General features: G+C 37.1%; 2 protein-coding genes across 2 annotated transcripts; one reads left to right on the top strand and one right to left on the bottom strand.

The window, feature by feature from the left end:
- Positions 1-300: 300 nt before the first annotated feature.
- LOC130975276 (uncharacterized) lies at positions 301-5,412 on the bottom strand. Its single transcript, XM_057900092.1, has one exon. It carries the CDS (start codon positions 5,410-5,412, stop codon positions 301-303), a length of 5,112 nt encoding a protein of 1,703 aa, XP_057756075.1.
- A 2,989-nt stretch (positions 5,413-8,401) lies between these two features.
- On the top strand, positions 8,402-13,191 carry LOC130974236 (auxin response factor 9-like). Its single transcript, XM_057899026.1, has 13 exons — positions 8,402-8,986; positions 9,118-9,213; positions 9,582-9,638; positions 9,744-9,896; positions 9,994-10,078; positions 10,161-10,251; positions 10,504-10,668; positions 10,774-10,893; positions 10,965-11,037; positions 11,123-11,276; positions 11,365-11,930; positions 12,039-12,226; positions 12,906-13,191. The coding sequence occupies exons 1-13, from the start codon at positions 8,855-8,857 to the stop codon at positions 13,042-13,044; spliced, it is 2,019 nt and encodes a 672-aa protein (XP_057755009.1). The 5' UTR covers positions 8,402-8,854; the 3' UTR covers positions 13,045-13,191.
- The last annotated feature ends 12,651 nt before the right edge of the window (positions 13,192-25,842 follow it).

Below are 25,842 nucleotides of genomic sequence, written 5' to 3'. Positions count from 1 at the left end.
TTGAAAGTCTGTTTTGGTGCTTTATATAAAAGCTTGTTTTGTGATAGTTCGGATTGTGTTCCGATTTTTGCGGTTTAATATGTAGCTTTAGTTGCGCTATATATTCGAGCTGTATTGACAGATTGATAAGATTGAATTGATAGAGTAGGAAAGATAAGACATATTTATTTTCTGAGGTTTTTGTGAACCTTTTATACACAAAGGTGCAGGTAGGCTGGCCTCGTTAAAACCTCTCCAAGCAAAACCCTTTGGGATAAAATCTTGGTAGTAGGAAAAAGAGTACCAGCCTGTCCCTGTCTTTTAACTATAATACTTTTTTAAAGAAGACACGTTCCATGTGTTAGGGAAGAGTTTACCATCTAATGATTCTAGTTTGTATGCTCCTTGGCCGAGTACTTCGAAAACTCGGTAGGGGCCGTCCCAATTGGCGGCTAGCTTTCCATGTGTTGATGGCTTCCGAGCAGTTTCTGTTTTGCGGAGGACTAGGTCTCCTTTAGCGAAGGATCTGTTTCTGACCGACTTGTTATATTGACGAGCTATTACTTGTTGTGCTGCGCGTTGCTTTAGGGCGGCGATGTCTCGTACTTCCTCGATGAGGTCGAGCTCGGTTCTCCGATTTTCTGCTTGATTATTCATGTATGTTCGGATGGATTGCTGGGAGATTTCTAGAGGGATCATTGCTTCCGACCCATAAACCAGTCTAAATGGCGTTTCCTTTGTTGATGTTTGTGGGGTGGTGTTGTATCCCCAAAGTACTTCAGGAATTAACTCGGCCCATAGTCCTTTGGCGTCGTCGAGTTTTTTCTTTAGTGCATGCAGGATGACCTTGTTTGCAGCCTCAGCTTGTCCGTTTGTTTGAGGATGTTCAACAGAGGCAAAGTGCTGCTTTATTTTAAGATTCTGCAAAAAAGATTGAAATTTCTGATCGGCAAACTGGCGGCCGTTGTCAGTTGTGATATGTTGAGGTATGCCAAAACGGCAAATAATGTTCTTCCATGTGAATGAGATTATGTGTTGTGATGTTATTTTTGCTAAGGGTTGGGCTTCAACCCACTTGGAGAAATAGTCAATTCCGACAATAAGGAACTTTACCTGGCCCGGTGCTTTAGGAAACGGTCCGAGTATATCCAAACCCCACTGGTTAAATGGCCAGCTGATATCTGAATGATGCATTTGTTCGGCGGGGATGTGTATCAGTGGTGCGTGTCTTTGGCATTTGTTGCAAGATCTTATTTTTTGTTCGCTGTCGCGTTTCATAGTTGGCCAGAAAAATCCGGCTCGGAGGATTTTTGATGTTAGGCTTCGAGCCCCTGTGTGCGTGCCACAGATTCCTTCATGTGCCTCTGCTAACGCTATGTCTGCTTCTGTTTTGCTCAGGCATTTGAGAAGGGGGCGAGTAAATCCTCTGCGATATAATGTTCCATTGAGTATTGTGAAGTAAGATGCTTGGCGGCGGAACTTTTTATCTGTCGTGGCCCCTTGTGGAATGTTACCTGTTTGTAAATAATGTATAAAGTCGCTTCTCCAATCTGTTTCCTGTGAAGCACTTAACACGGTTGTTAGAGTAACAGTGGGTGAGTTTATTGTGAACTGATGTAATGTTGATAGATCGGATTGTGTACTGCCGAGCTTGGATAAGATATCCGCTCTTTGATTTTGTTCACGTGGTATATGCTGTATCTCGAATTTAAAAAATTTTTTTGTTAACTTTTTTACTAATAGCAAATATTTAGAGAGTAGGGGGTCTTTTACCTGAAAAAGATCATTTACCTGCTGTACGACTAACAATGAATCACAGAATACCTTGATGGAGGAGATCTGAAGATCTAGACAGAGTCGTAATCCGGCGAGTAGTGCTTCATATTCAGATTGATTGTTGCTTGCTTTGAAAGCGAGGTGTATCGAGTGTTCCAATATGAATCCGTCGCCGTCCTCTAGACGAATTCCGGCCCCGCAACCTTCGTTATTGGAAGAGCCGTCTACATACAAGGTCCATTGTTTTGGATGGTCTTCTTCTGAGGGCATTGTAAGTTCGGCGAGGAAATCTGCGAGGAATTGTGACTTGATCGGTCCCCGAGGTTGGTATTTGATGTCGAATTCTGATAGTTCAACTGCCCATTTAATGAGTCGACCTGCAATTTCTGGTTTGTGGAGAACTTGTCTTAGTGGGTGATCGGTTCTGACGTGGATAACGTGGCTTTGGAAGTAAGGTCGGAGGCGTCTCGCCGAGAATATTAGTGCTAGTGCAAGCTTCTCGATCCTCGGATAGTTGAGTTCGGCCTGCTGGAGGGTCTTACTGACGAAGTATACTGGATGCTGAACCTTTTTTCTTTCTGTAACAAGGGCCGAGCTTATTGCCCAGTCAGTAACTGATAGATACAGAAATAAATCCTCCCCTTGTAGGGGTTTTTGTAGAATCGGCGGTTGTGATAAGGTTGTTTTTAATTTTGAAAATGCCTTTTCACAATCGTCGTTCCATTCAAATTTATTTTTCTTTTTAATTGTTTGGAAAAAAGGGATAGAGATTGAGGCAAGGCAGGGAACAAATCTTGACAGGGCAGCGAGTCGTCCTGTGAGGCGTTGGACTTCCTTTATTGTTTTGGGGCTGGTCATGTCAAGCACTGCTCGGCATTTGTCTGGATTTGCCTCTATTCCCCTGCATGTTAGTAGAAAACCTAAAAACTTACCCCCTTGAACTGCAAATGCACACTTCTCGGGATTGAGACGCATATTGTATTGGCGGATCTGGCCGAATATCTCGGTAAGGTCGCGGATGTGATCATCGCCGACTTTTGTTTTGGCGACCATATCGTCGACGTAAACTTCAATATTCCTGCCGATTTGTTTGGCGAATACCTTGTCCATAAGTCGTTGGTAAGTTGCACCTGCGTTCTTTAGTCCAAACGGCATAACTTTATAACAATAGTTACCGAAATCGGTGATAAAAGCTGTTTTATTCTGATCGGAGGGATGCATCATTATTTGGTTATACCCTGAATATGCATCCATAAAGCTTAGAGTAGCGTAGCCTGAGGCATTGTCTACTAAAGAATCTATGGATGGCAGAGGGTAAGAATCTTTTGCGCATGCTTTGTTTAAATCAGTGAAATCGACGCACATGCGCCACTTACCGTTCTGTTTTCTTACCATTACCACATTGGCTAGCCAGGTGGTGAACCTGATCTCTTTGATGAATTCTGCGTTGATTAACTTTTGTGTTTCTTCCATTGACGCTCTCCTTTTTTCTTCGCCGAGTTTGCGTTTTTTCTGTTGTACTGGTCGGATTGCTGAGTTTATGGCTAATCTATGGCTGATGATCTGTGGGTCGATTCCCGGCATATCTGATGGTGTCCATGCGAACAGGTCGGCGTGTTGCTGTAGGAAGGTTGTTATAGCTTGAAACTCGGATGCACTGAGTGAGGTGCCTACATATGTGAATTTATTAGGGTCATCGTTGAAATACACTTTCTGTAGGTCATCAGAGGGTTTTGGGCGATCAAGGAAATCGGCTCTTGGATCAAGCTCAGCAAGCGTGTCCTCCTGTTGATTTATGCCGACGTTGTTGACTTGTTTTGTTGAGCGATTTTGGAGTTTCATGCTGATGTTGTAGCATTGTCTTGCCTCTTTATGGTCTCCATGGATTGTAATGACCTGGTGGTCCTGCAATGGGAACTTGACACAGAGGTGAACTGTAGATACAATAGCGCCGAATTTATTTAAAAATGGTCGGCCAAGAATAAGGTTATATGGGCTAAAACAGTCAACTACTAAATATTGGATATCATTAGTTTTGGATAGAGGTTGCTCACCCAGTGTGGTTTGTAACCACACTGACCCGAGGACGGGAACTCTTTCGCCTGAGAAGCCGACCAAGTCTCCTCCTGTGGATTGTAGCGTGTTGTCGCTGAGCTTCATCTTTTGAAATGTAGAGTAAAACAGTACGTCGGCACTGCTCCCGGGATCTAAGAGTACTTTCTTTACTAATAGGTCTCCTAGCTGTAAGGTGATTACCACAGGGTCGTCCAAATTTTGTATGTCGGAGTTGAAGTCGGCTTGTGTGAAAGTGACTTCTGGTTGCGGATTAGTGAATGTAGTGTTTTGTTCCTGTACGTCTGCCGAATATATCGTCCTAAACGATCTTTTTCTTGCCGAATTTGAGTGTCCTCCACTTGCGTACCCTCCTGAAATACAGTTAATTATACCTCGTGGTCTTTCGTATTGGCCTGAGGATGTCTTTTCTTTTCCTCGGTGTTGGTCAGGAAGGTCGGCTGTTGTGGAATTGGAGCCGCGTTTTTGCATGTGACCACCAATGTATTTGTCAAGGTGTCCTTGTCGTGCTAATCGTTCTAGAAGATCCTTGGCGACTACACAATCATCGGTATTATGCCCATGTTTCTGGTGGAAAGTGCAGTACTTTGATTTGTCCACGTTTTTTGTATCTTGGTATGTGCCGGCTTTCCTTGGTGGTTTGATTAGTTTGGAGTTCAAGATTTCCTTGATTATGTCTTCTCTCTTGGTGTTAAACTGCGTATAAGAATCAAAACGAGGTGTTAGTTTAAAATTTTTCTTATGGGAGGAGCTCTTATCTTCGTCACGGAAAAGTGATTTGTCGGGTTTCCGAGCTTGTCTGAGCTCCTCGATGTCAATTTGGCCTTTCGCTTTTTCTCGGAATTCTGCCAGAGTCCTCGGTTTTGCTACTGCAATCGTCTCTTGGAACTTTCCGGGTCGGAGGCCGCTTTTTATTGCGTGCAGATGGACCTCGGGGTGGAGGTCTGGTATGCTGATTGCGACCTTGGTGAAGCGAGTCATATAGTCTTTTAAACTTTCGTTTGGCCCCTGCTTGATGGTGTTCAGATAATCGGAGTCGTGCAAATATATTGCGGATCCAGCGAAATGTTCTTCAAATAACTTCGCCAACTGATGAAAGCGGGAAATGGAACCTGCAGGCAAAGCACACAACCAATCAAGTGCAGGACCGTCTAGATAATTCGGAAAACATCGACATAAAACTGTATCTGATGCACCATTTACGATCATTATTGATCGGAATTTCTTTATGAATTTCTTCGGATCACCGAGTCCATCATAGGGCGTGAGGGTCAATGGCAGGGTGAACCTCTTTGGCAATTCGAAGCTCATTACTTCCTCTGTGAAAGGGCCTACAAAGTCCTCGGGTTCCTCTTTCTCGTCCTCTGGATGTTGTTTCTCGTGTTGAGTGGTTTCTGAAACATGGGTCGGTTGGGATTGATGCTCTTCGTCTCTCTCCTGACGGCCATCGTTGTGATCATGATTCAGTTCGGCAATTTGAGCTGCCATTATCTGGTTCTCGTCAGCCATCCGTTGATTAGCTTGTTGCAGCTCAGCTACCATTCGCATGAGTTCGGACAGTGAAGGAGGCGGTACATCAGCCATGGATGCAGATGGAAGTGATGAGACCAAAAGAAAAATATGATTTCCTCGGCCCCACGGTGGGCGCCAATTGATCTTGCCTGGTAAACAGGTCGGCTCTAACTTCTTGAGATTAGTCGAGCTTCGTGCCACTAGGTTGAACGCCTATCCTTCGAGGTCCGGTTTTCCTGTGCTCGTCGTGTGTATGAGAATGCGAGTGATACCGAGGAGGTGGAGTGTACCTGCAAAGGCACTCCGATGCTTAAGTCAGTAGATAGTATTCAGTTTTTGAATGAATCAAGAAAGATATTTTACCTTCTCTTTTATAGACATTTATTCGTCCGTTGCGTCTTTGATGATTATTCGTCCGTTTCTGATGATTAATTTCGTAACCGATTTTATCTCTGCCGTTTTGAGACGTTATGAACTTCGCCGAGTTATAGCTCATAAGGGCCGAATAATAACGGCAAATGACGAGTTATGATTTTGATGGTGACCATATCAAATATTATAGATTATGATATAAAAAATTTATAGCATTAAATTATTTTTACAAAATGGTCATAAGGAAGGAAAGTCTCCATCAACTATGAAGACCAAGATTTTAATAAAAATAAAATTAAATAATAAGTATTTTAGATATTATTTTCATATGAAAGAGTTTAATTTTTTATTAATAATTAATTTTAACATTCGTTATCTAAAATTTAAAAGAATTTAATGTGTATACTTTTATATTTGATTAGTGTTAAGTTTGTTACACAAATAGAAATAATTAAATTTTATATTTACTATTTAAAAATAGTATCTTTTTTTATATATAAAAATATAATTAGATATTAACATAAAAAAATTATATTGACTGTTATAAAATTAACTCAAATTTTTTTTAAATAATTGAATCTTGATTCTAACTTTTAATTATAATATTAGTATTTTCTCTAAATTATATGTAATAAATATTTGAAGAAAAAAAATAAAAATATAGACTAGAAAGATAAACAATAAAAATTTAAAAATAAATAAAAAAATATGGATATAATCATATTTTTTATTTAATATATATTATGTGTTAATTTTATTTTTTGTAAAATAAAAAGGTAGAAAAAAATAGAGATTGAGAAATAAAATTTGTTAATTTTAAAAATTAAAAAAATATTTTAATTATAATAAAAATTCTCTAAATTTAATTTCATATTCTAATAAGCAAAAATTATAAATCATTAAAATGGTGTAAGATTCAATCACAATACAAAAATAGAATATTCTTTTTTTGGTGACTTCAAAAATAGAATATTTGAACATGGTGCTTCAAGTACATTTTTTTTACTTTTCAAAAAAGAAAAACCTTTTATAAAAATATTATATACATATTAAAAATTAACTATCATATAATTTTATATAAATATTCTTAATTCATATATATATATATATATATATATATATATATATATTATATTTTAATATATTTTATACTAATATCTAATTTTTAACTTTTTTTTTATATTAACGTAGGATTATAATATAAACAAAGTACACAGCAACGTGCATAGTTGTAAAAATCGAACTAATAATTAAACCGCTCAGACTACTGGTTCACTAATTTATTGATTCAACCGATAAATTACTGGTTGAACCGATAAAACTGGTCTTATATAAATAAAAAATATAAAATAGACAACTAATACAAAAATAAATATAAAATTTGTTAGTACTATTACACTAATATCTTAATTTGATATAATAAGAATAACAGTCCATAATATCAGTAAATTTCAATACTAGTATGAAATAAGATAACTTTAATCATAACATTAATATTAAAATAGATAAAGTAAATTAATAAATTTTTAGAAAAATTTATATTTCTATTAATAATAGTACATAATTAAAAATATAATTAATTCAAAAGATAGAGAATATAAAATTAAAATTAAATTAGATATTTATAAAATTATTTAATTCAAGAGTTACTATATAATTAGTCTTTGCCGTTTAAAATCTCAATAATCATAGTGGTAGAGTGGCAACAAGGAAGCAGCATAAACAATAGGTCGAACCGGTTGGACCATTTTTTACCGATTTTTTTTTATTCATATCGATTCTTATCTTTATACGGTCTAAAAGGCGAATCGAATCAGTTTATGATCTAATTTACTAATTTTTTGGTCGAAATGACCGATCTGATTCGATTTTTACAACTATGCTACGTGTTAACCAAGGAGGCGATGGCCCCCACTCCCAAAATTTCAATTTATTTTGAGAATTTAGTTATCTTTTTATGGTTAAGGTCCTCTTATCAAAATTTATATTCCATTGATAAATATATAGAATATTAATTGAAGATAAAGGTTTAGAAATTACTTACTAAAAAAATAATAAATAAATAAAATGCTTAAATGCTTCTCTTTTTAGATTTGTATAGACTAAATTTTAATTTGAATAAGACTCTTTTTATTTTTAAAATAAAAATAAAATTAGTTTATAGGTAAAAACTATTTTAAGCACAAATTTTTATTTTATATTTTTTAATTCATCATATATTCAATGTATACTTTACAAAATATTATGGAACAAATACAAATTTTTTTTAACACATTTTTTAAAAAATTTAAAATAATTTAACTCCTCAACCATATATTTTAACAATTTTTCTTCAACTGTAATTGATACTACGATTTTTTTCTTCCCATAAGATTTGGCCCTTAAAAATATGGCCTGGCACGGTAGCTAAGCTCCACCCAACATATTAAAAGAAGCACTCAAACACATGCACTAAAACTGAACCCAACAAACAAATAAAGGTTGCATTATTTACTTCAGGTTACAGTGTTTAATGTGTTAGTTAATAAAATAGTAGTAAAACTAAAAACATTACGGTGAGTGAACTGGTACGAATAGAGGACACAGAAGAGACACACACATCACAGGCGCCACAACACAACACACGCTTCAATATAAAAAACAAAACGGTGCGTATCAAGTGTTCTTATATAATAATGGATAGACAGACACCACCCCCTTTCAACGGTGTTGTTATCTTCTGTGACTGTGATTCAAAGTAAACGCCGTTTCTTCATACAAAAGAAAGAGAGAGAAAGAGAAAGAATGCTCTGTAACGATTGCAGGCTGCAGTGGCAGCAGCTTATTACTATCAGACAGCCATAACAACACATACAATAATAAAGCTGTGTTTAATTTTTCTTTTCCCTCTCATTAAATTCTCTACGCTTCTGTTAATCATTCATTTCGCTCGGTTCAACCGTGCACGTGACACACGATGATGATACCGATCATAGTACATGAGAAGAAAAATATATAAGTGTGTTTGTGTGCATGACCATGTAATATATAATGACGATAATGATGATTGTTACTATTATTGGTCACAAACTCTGTATTGAGTGAGTGTTTATTTTTCTTCAAACTTTCTGGGGGGCTTAGAGCTGAATCAGTAAGTCAAAAGATGATGAATCGTCGTGGTGGTGAAGAAGATGAGTTATATGAACAACTATGGGAAGCATGTGCAGGACCCCATGTGGATGTTCCTCGTTCTGGTCAAAGAGTGTTCTATTTTCCACAGGGACATATGGAGCAAGTTAGTTTATCTTTTTTCTTTCTTTAAATAATTGTTTTGGGGTGTCTGAAATTGTTGGTATTGGATGCTTAGTTATGGTGGACTTTCTTCGTTTTCTTTTTTTGTTTACTTTGTGTAATTTGCGGCTATAGTTAGAAGAATCAACAAATCAGGAACTAAATCAGAGGATTCCAGTGTTCAAACTTCCCACTAAGATCCTTTGTCGTGTCGTCAACGTCCATTTGCTGGTACTTTTTCTACTTCATCCTTTTTTATCTTTTTTTTTTTTAATATTTGTTGTCTTCGTTTATAGGGGTAGGGGAAGGGGAAGGGGGAGGGGGGGGGGAGAAGAAATGAAATTCCTGAGAAAAATGGTTAAACGATAATTTGTTCTCTTGTTTCGCTATTTCCTGAAAGGGGAAAAAAATTAAGCTTAGATTATGTTCAGTTTTGTAGTATGATGTTTCTCATAGTTAATTTTCCTTTTCCTTTAAATGAATGGTTGCTAAGAAAATGCTCAAATAATTATCTGGACTCTGGAGTTACTATTTTGAGTTTGATTTAAGTTATTTATTAATTATGAAATGATTACATTGAATTTTGACTTTTTTACTAGGCTGAACAAGAAACGGATGAGGTTTATGCACAGATTACTTTGGTGCCAGAATCTAATGTAAGGATGTAGCTGCCCCAATTTGATTCTCAATCTTTTTTCATGGTCAACCACCTTTGTTCCTTTTCTCCCATGTTTAGATTTCTAATGGAACAAATGTCTTAGCAAGCTGAGCCGACGAGCCCTGATTCGTGCCCCGCCGAGCTTCCAAGGCCACAAAATCACTCCTTTTGCAAGGTCTTAACTGCCTCCGATACCAGCACTCATGGCGGTTTCTCGGTTCTCAGAAAGCATGCCACCGAATGCCTTCCAGCTTTGGTAAATTCAATCTTCTTGGTTTCCAATACAAAATTGCCTTGATGATGTTTGATAGAAGTCCTAAATAAATCTTAAAGTGTGTTTGGATTTCTTTCAGGACATGTCTCAGCCAACCCCAACTCAGGAATTGGTCGCCAAGGATCTTCATGGTTACGAATGGCGCTTTAAGCATATATTTAGAGGTAAAGGACACAATGAATTTTCTTTTGAGCTCTCTGGTTTTTTGTTCTCTGCTTCTAATTGGCTTAATGTTTCTCTAACCAGGTCAGCCACGCAGGCACTTGATCACAACTGGATGGAGTACTTTTGTAGCTTCGAAGAGATTAGTCGCCGGAGACACCTTTGTGTTTCTGAGGTATAAATTTCATGTCTTCTTCATATGATTTCAAAATGGAAAAGTTTAGGGGGCAGCAACTTTATTAAATTCTGGCCAACATGTAACCAGCAAAGAAAAGTGAGCCATTGGATAAAATCTCACATCATTAAATCATCATTGATGGCTATTTGATGGCTACAAATCACAAAAGTTGCTGGCCCCTAGCACTCATCTTTGAAAATTTATCTCCTCTGCAATACAAGGCTTAATCTAAATAGGTTTCATGTATAGAGGACACAACGGAGAGTTACGTGTTGGACTGAGGCGTAATACTCCTCAGCCAAGCAGCATGCCTTCATCTGTGATTTCCAGTCAGAGCATGCATCTTGGAGTACTTGCAACTGCATCTCATGCTGTTGCAACTCAGACTCTTTTTGTTGTATATTACAAGCCAAGGTAGACATCATATTAGTTGCAAAAAATGATCAAGAAAACTGTTGTGTTATTTCTGTTAGGTAAATTTAGTTGATGATTGTTGACAAGAGCTTTTTTCTTGCATAGGAGGAGCCAGTTCATTGTTGGCTTGAACAAGTATTTAGAGGCTATGAACCACAAGTTTGCTGTTGCTATGAGATTCAAGATGAGGTTCGAGGGTGAAGATACCCCTGAAAATGAGAGAAGGTACTAAATTTTCAGCTGTGCCTTGTAGTGGACCTTCTCATTATTTCTTCTGATGATACATATTTGATCAGATTTTCTGGGACAATAGTTGGAGTAGAGGATATTTCTCCTTATTGGGTAAATTCGAATTGGAGATCGCTTAAGGTATTGTTATTCTTTACTATTCAATTTTGTTAACGTTATTAGTGGTTCCAATGGTATTTATTCATTATTTTTCGACTATTCCCAGGTTCTATGGGATGAACCTGCATCTGTTCCAAGACCTGATAGGGTCTCACCTTGGGAAATAGAGCCCCTTATGGCTTCTGTTGTTACTTCTTCACTTCAATCTCCTGTTTTAAAGAATAAAAGGCCTCGGCTACCTGGTGAAGTTCATGAACTTGGTAAGTATGTTTTTCTCCCAACTCATTGAAAATTTGTATATTGATTTAGTGTTGTCTTTAAAAGCTAAAGATTTGACAATCATAACAGACACAAGATCGGCTGCTTCGACTTTCTGGGATGCTGCGTTGGCACATTCAGATGTAACGCAACTTAGCGTTATTGCTGAAAGCAATATGAGTGATGGTACCCATGTGTGGAATCACAGGCTGATTGACAACAGTAAAGGAAGCTACAATGCTATGTTGAGGATTCAGACCGAAGCAATTCGGGTTTCTTCTCCCCATTCAAGTGGCCCATCTCAATTATTTCAGGACACAACATTTGATGATGGCAAGAGGTTAAACAACAATGATCATTTGCTTGATCAAGTAGACAAGGAGCACAAAATGGAGACGGCTACGAGCTGTCGATTGTTTGGAATCGAGCTTATTGATCATGCCAAGAACTCTCCTGCTGTAGAGAAGGCATCATCCATAGCGAATGCATCCGGAGTTACCAATGAGGGCTCTGTTAATACCATGTCCCGAACTGATGCAGACCAAAACTCTGATATAGTTAAGACTTCGAACAAAGAGCGAAAGCACGAAGAGCCGCAACAAGTATCCAAAAGAGAAACTCAAAGCAAGCAAATCTGTAGCAGAAGTTGCACTAAGGTGTTTTTGCTTGACACATATTTTCCTTAATTATTACATAATAATGAATTTGCATTTTGTAGCCATAGTTTCTGAAGTAATGTTTGTATTGTGGAAACCTGCGAGAAGGTTCAAATGCAGGGGGTTGCTGTGGGGCGCGCCATAGACTTGACCATGTTGGAAGGGTATGATCAACTTGTTGAAGAACTGGAGAAGTTGTTTGATATAAAGGGAGAGCTCCAACACAGAAATACGTGGCAAATTGTCTTCACTGATGACGAAGGTGATATGATGCTTGTTGGCGATGATCCATGGCCGTAAGTATCTCGCTATAATGCTAAGGAACCCATTTTTTTTTTTTCAGCCAACATCAGTTAATTTTTTTATATTATTTTATTTATCTTAAGTTCTAAATTTTAAAGTGTAAATCTAAACCCTAAAATTAACTAATAGTGACTGATTAAAAATTGGTTCTCTATATTTTTTCTAATGATAATTCTAAGTTAGAGAAGTATTTGAAATATAATATGTACAAACAAAAGATATAAAAAAAAAAAAAGAAATAAGGCAAAAAGTGAAAGAAGTTGTTTGTGAAGGAAGAAAAAGTGAAGCGAAAAAATGGAATATGAAGATTAGAATGCGTTTAGATATCGTTTTTTCCTCGAGGTGAAATACAAAAATATAAAAACAATTAATAGAGAAATTCATTTGTCTGTAGAGAAAGTCAGACAGAGATTCAAAATAGTAAAATGTATCTATTAGAGACTAAAATTTTTGTATTTTTTGTGCTTCTTGATAATGGATATAGGGCTTTATAATTTAATGCCTAAATTTTGTCTAATTTATTTTTTAGGATAAAGTTTGAATATTTAATAATTATTTGTTTTTATACTTTTAAAATTAAATATTAATTTTTAATTTTTTTATAGTAAATTAGACAAATATTTTAGGCAATCACATCATCCCATCATGGATATTGTTTTTATGTTCGCGCAGTGAATTCTGCAATATGGTGAGAAGAATCTTCATCTGTTCCAGCCAGGACGTGAAGAAAATGAGCTCTGTGAGGACCAAACTACCCCTCTCTTTAACAGAAGAGGAAACTGTAATAAGCTCAGACACAGCTGGGACCTGAAAAACTTTTTCACATCCTTGTGTCGTTTTTCTTCCTTTTCTTTTTGTTTTTCCTTTTTGGGTTAGTCTTTATTATTGCTATTTTTGTTTATGGTAAAGAGTTGGTCTATTTTTGGCTAGGCAAGTTTCATGATTATTATTATTATTATTATCACTGTCAGCCTATTACTATTAGGCAATAGGTACGAAGCTTGTGGCTAATTGTAGCTCGATTTAGAGACTAGCTCCACGCACTAATGGTGTCCCATAAGACCAAATAGAATGTTTTTAATAAATTAGTTGGTGCACAGGGACACTTTTACTTACGCTTAGAATTCAGAATCATATGTGAGGAGATAGGGTAAATAGACATTTTTGACAATAAAAGATTCAGAGAAAGATAAAATTGGCTATGAAAAATTAAAATAAATTATATCCGTATAAAATAAATTTTGTTCGACAAAAATAACTAATTTTTAAATTTTTGTTGATAATTTCGTAAATATTCTATCTTATTTTAAATCGATTCATCCCTTTCTTTTTCTATAGTACCATACCTTTTTCGAGAAACATCTAAGTTCTGCTACAATGGCTCAAACTCTAACAAATTCTATTTGTTGCATCTGAGCGAGGTAGTGTTGTTGCGGCTGTTGTTGGAGTTCGAGAGGAGATATGATAGGCGACGACAATTGTAGAAGGAGAAAGGAAATGAATCAATTTAGGGTAAATGAGGGAATGAATCAATTTAGGGTAAATGAGAGATAGTTACGGAATCATCAGTAAAAATTTAAAGATCGATTATTTTTGTCGAACAAAATTTGTCTTATATAAATATAATTTTACTTTTAATTTTTTATGGTTAGTTTTGTTAGTGTCCGAATCTTTCACAGTCAAAAATGACTATATATATATATATATATATATATATATATAGGGGAGGAATATCAACTTAATAAAACTACTATTTAAGTATTTATACATCCAAATTTGGTGTTCAGTTGAAACACTAATTCAAATTTAATGGCGCAAAAGTTAAATAAACATAAAAACAAAAATGATAAATAGTTTTAAGCTATCTTTGTCAATAAATTCGGGCATTTTAATGTCGTTACATAAGACTAATATAGGAGGATTGCTAATTGCTATTAAGAGGATTTATCACTCTTTAAATAAAAAATTGAGTATAATTTTTATGCTGTCCAGAGCCTGCAAATCGTGAATGGTATCTAAGCTAGGCTTTCTCGCCACCCCTATTGCCAGATTGGCTTCGGTGGTTCGTTCCAGAGGGTCAGAAAAGCTCATCAACTTCTATACGCTTCATTAAGTATTCTATATCTTTTAAGATTGTGATGATCTTCATAAGTAATGTTTTCTATTATAGAATAACGAGAAAATGTTTGGTATATTATAAACGTTTCTTTCTATATGCTTGATATAATACTCTAATTATTTTGACTTTTACATCACTGTAACTATAAAGTTGCATAATTATGTGTAAATTATTTTATGATAATAATTGAGGACTACTAGTACTTCTACATTGAGAAACTAAACTACTAGCAAATTTAATTTATAAACTTTTTTTTTTCAATTTCTAGACTTTTACTTTATTCTTGACTATCAAAAAAAAGTAGATTCGAAGATATAAAAGAAATTTATACATCATAATAAAATAAAGAGAAAGTATAAAGAACTAAATTTTTTTTAACGTTTTTTATTTATGTCAAAATTATTTCTGAACATTAACTCTATGTAGATTGTAAAAGATAAAACTAAAAATTTTTAGGAATAATTTTAACACAAATTAAAAATATTAAGGATAAAATTGAGTAAATCGAAAACATAAAGGATAAAATTAAATAAAGTTAAACGTTAGGGACATTTTTAAAAAAATTACAAACGTTAGGAACAAAACGTATATTTATTCTTAGATTTATAATTTATGATCTAGACTTTAGAGTTAAAATTTTAGGATTTAAAATTTAAGACACACAGAATTTTTAAGACGTTTCTAATTTTAGTTAAAAAATTAATTTTCTAGTATTATTGTAAAACAAAATTTTGCACAAATTTTTTTAAAAGATATGTAATATTTGAAATTTACGGTCCTTTTGATATTACTAATACCAATATTATAACTTTAATTATTATTTTTAATTCAAAATCAATTGAATTATGGTGCATCACACATTTTACACGGATCAAAAACCCTAGTTAGTCTCATTCTTATGTGTATTTTGCTCAATTTGAATTGAATGATGATGATGACGAAGTAGAATTGCATGCTTGAGAGGTTGAGGTAGACTCAGATTAGATGTGGTCCAGTGCAGCGCTGGTGCCTGGTGCCCCTGACAAATAGGTTGAAAGTGGCAGAGTACCCAAGATGCCTCTTTTGTGAGGACAGAGACAGATAGAGGACCCATATTTATCATTCAGACCTGACTCATCAGCGACGCTCTTAGCTTTGAACCGAGAGCCCCTCTCTATCTATCTCCACTGTGACCAAAGGCTACATGATAATATATACACATATATATATATATATATATATAGAGAGAGAGAGAGAGAGATTTAATGTCGCTACCATTCAAGAGTCAAAAAAGAATCTACACCCTGCAACATTATTATTAGTGGCGTAGTCCTTCGCTGCAGGTTTAATGCATGCATTGATCCCACCATGCCATCGTCAGTCATGTTTCATCTTTACCTTTCCTCTTTTTCGTAGGTTTTACCCTCCCTTCCTTTTTACGTGTGAGGGACTCATTGAGGGAGTTATTTACTAGTTCAGACTTCAACCTTTTCCAAATCAATTGTGTTACTACTTACTATACATTGAAAAGTAACTATCAAATTAGCTATTATATGTTAAAATATAAAATAAATAATTAAATAAAATACATATTTATATATAGATATATAATAATTAATCTTTTTTATATACATAATATTTTTATTTTATAATATTAATTGATTTTTTTCACAAATATTTGATTTGAATGCAAGGATGGCAGTATATTGAGTTGATTTGTTTTTTTTTTTAATTAATTTGTTTTTTATACTTTGTCCAATAACAAAACAGAAAGAAACTGAGCAACAAAAAAAATCAGAATGAAACATTTCAATCTTCAACATATATACAAAAATGAGCAACGTACTTAGTTCTAACGTCTAAGCAAAAAATGGTTTAGTATAACTAATATTTGATAAGCAATAAGCTAAGCAACATTGTAAACTGTCTTAAATGTCTTAAACGCTTATTTTTTTAAGTATAATATCCACGATTGACTGATTTTAAAATTACTTGCTCACTTGAATAACACTCATATTTTTTGCTCTTAAATTTATTAATAATACACTCACAAACGAGAATTTTTTTTAATAATTCAATATATTTTCATTCATGGAGAGATAATAAAAATACATGAATTTCAAATTTTTATATAGACAAAATATGAGAACATAATTAATTACTAAGAGAAGTTATTATTGCTTATGAACAATTATAAGTATAAGTTATAATGGAGGTAATAAAACTTACAGAACTTCACTTACTTTTCTTCATGTTAGAATGTTCGACTTATTACACTAATCTTTTTGATAAACTTCATGAATTATCTAGTCACTATTGTTTACTATCTTTTATTTTTCTTTAACATATAATCAAACTTTGCAACTAATATTTGACTATTATATTTTCAAGGTATCTAGCATGTTGTAAGTAACTTATAGCATTATTGAATTCTATAGAATTTTGTAAAAAACATTGTATGAATTGTAAGTCCTCATATCTTCTAAGAACTTGACAATACGTGAAGTCTTTTAATTTTTTGTACTTCTATCTAATTTGTCAATTTGCGTATCTCATAATCATTCATGATGATTTTAATATGGATATGGATACAGGTTAATTTATTTTATCCAAATGTTAGAATATATTAAGATCAATTAGCATTTATTAGAATTATTTAGTATATTTGAATATTAATTATAGAATATTACATTTTTATTATTATGATTCTCTTAATACCTATAAATACTATTTTATATTGTATCATTCTAAACAACTTGAATACATTCAATAATACACAAATTCTTTTTCGTGTTTAGTGTCTTGTTTCTAACATGGTATCAAAGCCATAGTATCCTCCTTTAAGAGGATATGTTGTTTTTCTTTGATAAAATAACAGTATTTTTCATACCTTTTCTCTATTCCATTTTTCTTGTCTTTTATCACTTATTTGATGTTTTTCACCTCACCGACTAGCTTATTCTCTCCCTCTTGTGTCTTTCCAAGTCGAATGATCAAACACCAACGTTATCCGCTGTTTACCTATTCTCATGGATAAATCATATAGTTTTCGCTCTCTTTCGGCAGTTCCATATGCATTTCCACATGGCAGTTCCGTCTGCATTCTCTTGTGGCAGTTCCGTTTGCGTTCTGTCTACGTTTTCCTTGTGGCAGTTTCGTCTGTTCTTCCTTCAGACAGCAGCAATTCCATCTGTGCTTCCTTCAGACAACGACAGTTCCATCTATGCTTCCTTCCGACAGTTTCGTCTGTGCTTCCTTCCGGCAGTTTTGTCTGAACCCGTTCTATCAGTTTATGCATTTTTTATTTCGTTGTTTTAAATAAGTTTCAAAACTCAAATTTAGGATCAATTAGCATTCATTAGAATTATTTTGTATACCTGAATATTTATTATAGAATATTACGTATTTATAGAGTGTGTGCAAAAAAACTGGTTTTACTGAACTGAATTGAAACCATAGTTTTTATGAAAACCAGTTTATTAAAAATCGGTTTTTATGGTTCAGTTCAATTTTAAACCAAATCAAAACTGGTTTATTCACATCAGTAATTTCAATCTTCAAAACTAAAAAATTTGAAAAATGTGAAAACTAAAAAACTCAAAAACCCTAGTTACCGTTTCAACATCCTCTCTTGTCTCTCCCTTTCTGCCGTTGCAACCAACCCACCGATGCCACCGTCACAATCGCCGTCACCAAACTAGTCGCCGTCGTCGAACTACTCTCCATTGCTCACTATCGTCGATTTCTAGTACAGCAATGGCCAACAGCATTCCTCTCTCGTCTCTCCCCTGCTGCCGCCGTTACCAACCCATCAGGCCATCACTGCTATCGTCACTGCCACCGTCGTCAAACAACTCTCCATAGGACAATTCTGCAGTTCTGGCATCACTCACTGTCGTCAACTTCTACAACTTCTAAGTTCTAAGTTCTAACACCGTATCGTCTCTCCCTTGCTGCCACCGCTACCATTCCCCTGCTGCTGTCAACCCACTTCAGAGGACCAGGGAGCATAGAGCTGCTCATCCTCATATGCCACAAGAAGAAGAAGAAGAAGAAGAAGAAGAAGAAGAGGAGGAGGAGGAGGAGGAGGCAGAGGAGCAACCACAATTCCTAGCACTCCAACCACCACTTTCATATCAACAATACTAACAATTTCCTGAAGGATTCAACTGGGAGCAACTGCAAGGAGATGTACACTAAATGAGAGAAGACCTACACCATCTGAGGGAAGATGTCAATCAATTTATGGACAGTCAACAACAATAATAAAACCAGGTGAATGAGAATATACAACAACTTCAAGGAAGTATGGAGCAGCTGAAGGAGCAACAAGGACAGTTTGACTGGAGAAAGATGCAAGGTGCACTCAACAAAATAGTGGAGCAAAACAAATGGCAGTAGAGGAATCTGGCCGAGTTCAGGAACCTCTATGACGCTAGGACTATCTCAAGGAGGCAATATGATATCAACACACAAGAGAAGTTGAATCACTTGTGTAATGATGTGGTCGCTATTAACCCCAGATACCCAATATTCATGCAAGGGATGGAGGAGTTGAGTGCTAGACAAGAGGAGATTCTAGCTAAACACAGAGAGGATGAAAGAAACTATATGAGAAGGCTAGGATTTTGGAAGCCCAAGGACACTAAAGCACAAGAAAGGTCTTCTAAGAAAGATGACTCCTCCCCTTACAAGAAGAAAGACAAAGGGAAGGGGTCAATGAATTGAAGCTGCTCAAGGTTGTTAAGTCCCATGGTTGACACTCTCTATTTTCTGAATTATGTTTGAGTTTTTATCTCTATGTTTTAATTTCTGTTGAGAATAAATAGTACTGCTGTAACACCCTAAATAGTACTGCTCGAGTCATAAGTCAGTGATATTACGGTGGTACGACTCTCAGGTGGATTTTTAATATATAAATATAGGTAATTTTGAAAGGAGTATTAATCGAGAAGCCTGAAAAGAGTAGAAATAAAATCGCGAAGACGTATCACTCACGTTTCGACAACGAAAAGTTAAACCGCGAAGTCGAAAGCGATATACGGACAAGGCATAAAGGAGATTAAGAGATAGATAACAGATAGATATATATATAACATAAGTAAATAGCCACTAGTCGCGACCCGCGAAGTTTAGGCCGGCTAGGGTACAGTATGAAAGTAGCTGACAACAATATATCCTAATCTCTCCCAAAGGAAACATAAAAGCCTCTATAGGCAAGTTCCAAAAGAGTTCAATACATAATATAATCTTTTCAAAACAAAGGTGGAGAGATTCTAAGCAAAACACAAAGTAGAGAAAATAAGGATCTTCGCCGGCTCTCAGACGAACCACAGCTCACTTCTGAGCACCTGAACCTGTATCTGAAAAACAAGAGATATATACGGAATGAGAACCCCGGGCCCATGGGTTCCCAGTACGGTAAAAGTGCCAAATAAATACAATGCACTGCAATAAAAACTCACTAAGCATCCTAAACTCCTTTTCACCAAGTATCCAGCCTAGATTCTCACTAATCCATAAATAGGCTTCTGTCGTAAGGGGGTACTAAATCTAGTTCATGTTACACATGTTTCCCAATCCGCTGATTCTTTCACGAATCAGACTCAGAATCATAGGCAAAATCATTACCAGTTGCTCTGCCTCAGCAGATCTATATCAATACATCATACCCTCGCTTGGAGCTAGTGAAATCACATCACTGCGTCTACCCAGGGGCTCAAATGATCTCATTCAAAAATCATCATCATTATGCAATCGCATTATCAATTCATCTCATCAAGAACAGCCCCCAACATCCACCAACACCATCATGAGGGATCTCTCAGTTGTACAAACACAAGCAATACAGACAAGTAATACACAAATAAGGTACAAGAAGGACAAGTAGCATGTAATCAGGTAACATAGCATATATGATATAGAAATCCAAGACAAATAGGCAAACCCAAACAATTCAAACATATGCAATTGATGTATGCCTGCCCTATGGCTGATGATATCATCTGTCGGTTATATAGCCAACCCGACACGTCCTGGTAGCTAACCATGGACAGAAACACCCCTTGCGGAGCAAGTAGGTTTGAGCTACAACCCCCTTGCTACTACCCGCTCAACCCAGAGCCAGTGGAACAACCACTACTGCGGCTACTACCCAGGCGGGTGTTTAACAGCTCAACCTGGAGCGAGTGGATTCACCACTACTACCGCTACTACCCAGGCATCACAATCTCTGACCTGGAGCAAGTGGGACGAACCACAACCCTTGCTACTGCCCAGGTATCTCAAGCATTAACCCGGAGCAAGCGGGACGAACCACAACCCTTGCTACTACCCAGGTATCTCATGCATATATTCATTCAATCTCAATTCATATTATCAATCCTCATTGTTATCAAATCTCAAACATTAACCTGGAGTAAGTGGGACGAACCCCAACCCTTACTACTACCCAGGTATCAGAGTTACATTCATTCAAAACTCCATAATTAACTCATTTATCATAAACATCATTTTCCGTCTCATACCCGGAGCAAGTGGACTAGCCACTGCTACTACCCAGGGAAACTCGCATCTCAGATAGTGAAAGTGCAAATCACAATTATCAATAATTCAGCATAAACATGCATGAATTCTCATCCATGGATCAACATCCATATCAGCCATCCGGCTCACGGTTAAATCCATAACCAGCCAATATTCATAGCATACACAGCTATTCCGGCTCACGGTTCAATCCAGAACCAGCCAATTCATAAACAATCACGGCCCTTCGGCCAATGGCATAACAAGCACTTCCACCACCATCCTCCACATCTCACATAATCATCAATGATCCTCATTGATTATTCATTTTCCCCTTGCTTCACTCGCAAGTTACCTTATTCACTAGCCCTTTTCTAATAGCTAGACATGTCATAATGATTTAAGATATAAGTGGTGAGATCGGAGGCCTAGAAGTATGAGATTTGGCTTTCAAAACTCAAAAATCAACTTTGGGATGAAAACAGAGCCGCGCGTACGCGCACTCCACGCGCACGCGTGGATGGCCTTAAAAACTCATCGACGCGTAAGCGTCATGCACGCTAACGCGTGGATACCAAACTTGCCCATCGGCGCGCACGCGTCAACCACGCGTACGCGCGGGTGTTCTCGTGCCCCAGGCACAACACCGGCACAGTTCTGGCATAACTCTCGGGAAAATGGCTGGGCATTGGGTGCAGCACGATCGGCGCGTCCGCGCACACCACGCGTACGCGTGGATGGCACTTTTCGGAAGATCGGCGCGTACGCGCCAGGTGCGCCCACGCGCAAGGGGTTATTCTGCTAAAAATTTTCTAAGTTAAAAGCTGCAGAATTTCACAGATTTTTACCCCAATCTTCCAACGGACATAACTTCCTCATTTTAAATCATTTTTCAACCGTTCTTCGAACGGCATGGACATCCCGGATCAAATTTCATTTCTAAACAGATTTGGTACAAAACAGAGATCCGTAGTCCAAGTTATGTTCCGCCAAAGTATGCCCAAAATCATATTTTTATACAAATCCACAATATGCCATTTTCAAAACAAACCATTTTCAACTCTTTTCAAAATCAATCAAAACATGCCAATTTCATCCCTTTTCTTTGAAATCAATCAAATGTATCAAATTCAACATCAAGCCTCCTCAACTCACACATTGACACATAACCACAATATACCAAATCACTAACTCATCATTTAGCCCACTTCACCCAAGTGGCTCAAACTCAAACATATTGACATATCATATACTACTCCTCATGCCAATTCTCAACAACATCAATTCCAATAAATCACCCTTGTACATAATCAATATCATATTCACTGTCACGTGGTTTCACCCCCAAATCAACCTTAATCATTTCTCAAGCATATATCACAACATACATATCTCTCACGCATTATCATACCATCAAGGCATCAATAATCATACTCACATATATGACCACATAATATATCTCAACCAAAATCAAACATACCCCATCTATACTATTTCACCCAAAGTTTACCAATTTCCACACTTCAACTCCTCAAACCTCATTATTCAATAACCAACCCAATCATTCATATATTCATTATATGAAATTCATCCAATCACTTGTGTCATCATACAATGCACACATCAACTTACCTTTCTTACCTTTTTCCGGCCTCCGGCCCAAAATATACGGCCTCCGGCCCAATATCACAATTTAAATGTATAAACCACAAATTAATACTCATTACCCCATACATCAAATTTTCAATACACCAAGCATACAAGGCCACACAATTCTCAACCCAATCATCAATTCACATTACATACCAACTATGCATATTAGCATCAACCATTTACACAATCCAAACTTAATCCTAGGGGCATCTAGCCTAGGAATTCTCATCACACCACACGGTACTTAAATGAAACCTAAACCGTACCTCTTGTAGCCAAATCAATTGAGCCTCTTCTATGGAAGTCTCCACCAACCCTTAGCTCCAAGCCTCACCAAAGCTCCTCAAGCAACACCAATCTCCCAATTGTGTACCAAAACCATCAAATGCACTAACATAACCAACATTACATACATACATCAACCTAGGGCTCATTAAAATGACAAATCACAAGGGTTTGAGCACTTCTTACCTCAGCCCATATGAAGTAGGGATAGAACCCACTTAGAATCCATGTTGGAGTATCCCTAAACACCCAAAATCACAAGATTTCAACACTAACTTCCCAAAAACGTGTAACAGTGGGGAATTTCGAAAACTGGGCAGAGATGAATGGAATACTCACCACAAAACTTAGATAGAAATGTAGAGGATGAGAAGAGCGACGCGTGGCCGCAAACGGCTCGTCAATCGGAGCTCCGTAGCTCAAGTTATGGTGGTTTGAAGATCAAAGAGAGTTAGGTTTTCTCTCTTCTCTTCTCTCTTCTTAATTCAGCGCCCCAACCCTTCTTTTTAGGGTAAAATGAGCTGAAATGCTCATAACTAATGTTTATATATGTTGGGTCTTGGGCCCACTTAGGCCCGGTTCACTTATTTTTGTCCGTTGGCCCAATTTTGGACCAAAACCTTTAAGATTAGCGCTCTAAATCGCACTTCAAATATTTCTACCTCCCCTAATTATAATTCCTCATTTCTTAATCTTATTTACTCATAATCAACTTTCTCAACTGCATTACCAGACAGGTCTCAGCTGGTACTACCGGTCAAAATTCCACTGCGCACTTTTACGCAGAAAACTATGTCTTCCGACTCGGAAAAATTCACTGAATCCAAATATCATATTGAAATCATCAAATTCCAATTGCCAAATCTTCCAACCATAATCGCTCCTACTTACTCATTATTTAATTAATTTCGGTTAGACCGGGTATTACAACTGCTAGGATAGTTTTTGTTTCATGCTTAGTTGTTTGTGACTGAAGTCTTTTGTGAGTCCTTTGAATTACAAGAAAGAAAATGCAATGTTAATTTCAAGTCTTTTTCATCATCAATAAAGAATAGTTTGTCCCCATAAGAGTTGTTTGTGAGTTGTGCAAAAACAAGAGTAAAAGAGACTAAGACCAAGAGAGATCATTCACAAACTAAAGGACAAGGAACTAAGTGTAGAACCTTGAATGGAATAAAAAGAAAAGGAGTCATGAAGGGCAACTAGTCTTAGAAAGTATGACAAATAGAGGATAAAAGGTGCTCCTTGAATATCTATAGAACCAAGAAGTAGTAAGCAATACAGACCAAGGCTCTGAGCATCAACTACTAGGGCAAAGAGAAACATTAAAAAGCTCAAAAGAGTTGGCAAAACATAGTAGATGCTTGTGGTGAAGATGTGTCAAGAAGAGGCCTGGACAAGTAAATCCTTAGGGGTGTTTCAACACCTAGTACCCTAAATCCAACTGGTTTGGGAGTGCTAATTGAAAGCCTAACTAAAAGGTTGTCTTGAAACAAAACACTTAGAGTCGTGGTCAATAAACAGAAGAGAAAGAACAACCAAAGAAGTAAATGAAATGACTCTTACTACTTCAAGGTGACAATCAATAAAAAGGACCCCTGAAACCTATGTTTGAAAGAACTCTCAAGGATTTAGAAGTTCTTTATGGCATTTAAACCAAAATATGCATGCATGTGTTAAACACTTAGTCCTATCCTTAGTAATGTGTTGTGTCCACTCGAGCTCAAGTCTCAATTCTTATAGAAACCACTCACATTGATTTGCTTGGGACAAGCAAAGCTTAAGTTTGGTGTTGTGATGACTTGCATCATCTACCCTTTTTTCTTGCATAAAAAGGACCACAAAAGAGCATAATCTCATTTGATCATTGCAATTCATGCAATATTTAATGGATAGTATAGTACATTGCTTTGAAATGAGGTTGTGCTTAATTTCAGGTGAAAAAGACATCAAAAATGGGAAGAAAATAACAAAATAAGCTGGGCGTGCCACTTGGAGCAAACGCCACAAAAAGTACACTTGCGTGGAATGCCAGGAGCTGGGTGTGGCACGCCAGTGTTGAAGACCAGAAGGATTCTCAAGCATTTACATGGGCGTGGCACGCCAGAAGTTGGGTGTGGCATGCCAATACAATTTTTCAGAAAGCAACATTGAAGGCCATCAAAGGGGCCTGGCACGCCAGGTTGAGCGTGGCACGCCTAGCCCATTGCTTACTATAGTGCGTGCCACTTGGTGTCGAAGGCGTGGCACGTCAGCTTCGAAAGTCACTTGGGCGTGCCACTTGAGGAGTCAGGCGTAGCACGCCATGCTTAAGGAACCAACAAATGAATGGGCGTGCCACTTGAGCAACATGTGGTGTGGCACGCTAGTACAAGATTCCAGAGGAGAAGTTGAAGGCTAAAAATGCTTGGGCGTGTCACAGGAGATCGAAGGTGTGGCACGCCAAGCTCTCATCCCCACTTTGGCGTGCCACTTGAGCAACCAGGCGTGGCACGCCAATACACAAGGAAGCCAAAGAAAGGGGTGGACGTGCCACTTGGTGTCGAAGGCGTGGCACGCCAGCTAAAGAATCTCACTATGGCGTGCCACTTGAATGCTGGGCGTGGCACGCCAGCTACTGAAACCAAGGCAAGATGATGGGCGTGGCACGCCAGTCTCTGGGCGTGGCACGCCAGCCTCTGGGCGTGGCATGCTGGTTATATTTTCCAGAAAGAAAGTTAAGAAGCCAACCAAAAGGGCGTGCCACTTGGCAACGAAGGCGTGGCATGCTAGCATCCATCCTCCACCCTGGGCGTGCCACTTGAATGTTGGGCGTGACACGCCAGCGAAGGAGTCAAGCACACAAATGGGCGTGGCACGCCAGATCTTGGGCATGCCACGCTAGTTCAAATTTCCAGAAGCAAGAAGAAGAGGGAGAGGACCTGGGCATGCCACTTTGGCTCGAAGGCGTGGCACGCTAGGCTACATGGGCAATTAAAGGACCCTAGGCGTGCCACTTTGGCTCAAAGGCGTGGCACGCCAGGGAAACTAATGAAGGAGGGCGTGCCA

Source organism: Arachis stenosperma, chromosome 4, assembly GCF_014773155.1.
Source record: "Arachis stenosperma cultivar V10309 chromosome 4, arast.V10309.gnm1.PFL2, whole genome shotgun sequence".
Taxonomy (NCBI): Eukaryota; Viridiplantae; Streptophyta; class Magnoliopsida; order Fabales; family Fabaceae; genus Arachis; species Arachis stenosperma.
Note: the sequence above shows the minus strand (reverse complement) of the source record. Positions and strands in the feature narration are given on the sequence as shown.

Bases quoted from the DNA above. Each gene is read 5' to 3' on its own strand.
- LOC130975276 (XM_057900092.1), bottom strand. From the start codon at position 5,412: ATGGCTGATGTACCGCCTCCTTCACTGTCCGAACTCATGCGAATGGTA.
- LOC130974236 (XM_057899026.1), top strand. From the start codon at position 8,855: ATGATGAATCGTCGTGGTGGTGAAGAAGATGAGTTATATGAACAACTA. The intron at 10,079-10,160 runs GTAAAGGACACA...TTCTCTAACCAG, and splicing joins CTTTAAGCATATATTTAGAG to GTCAGCCACGCAGGCACTTG. The intron at 10,669-10,773 runs GTAGACATCATA...TTTCTTGCATAG, and splicing joins GTTGTATATTACAAGCCAAG to GAGGAGCCAGTTCATTGTTG.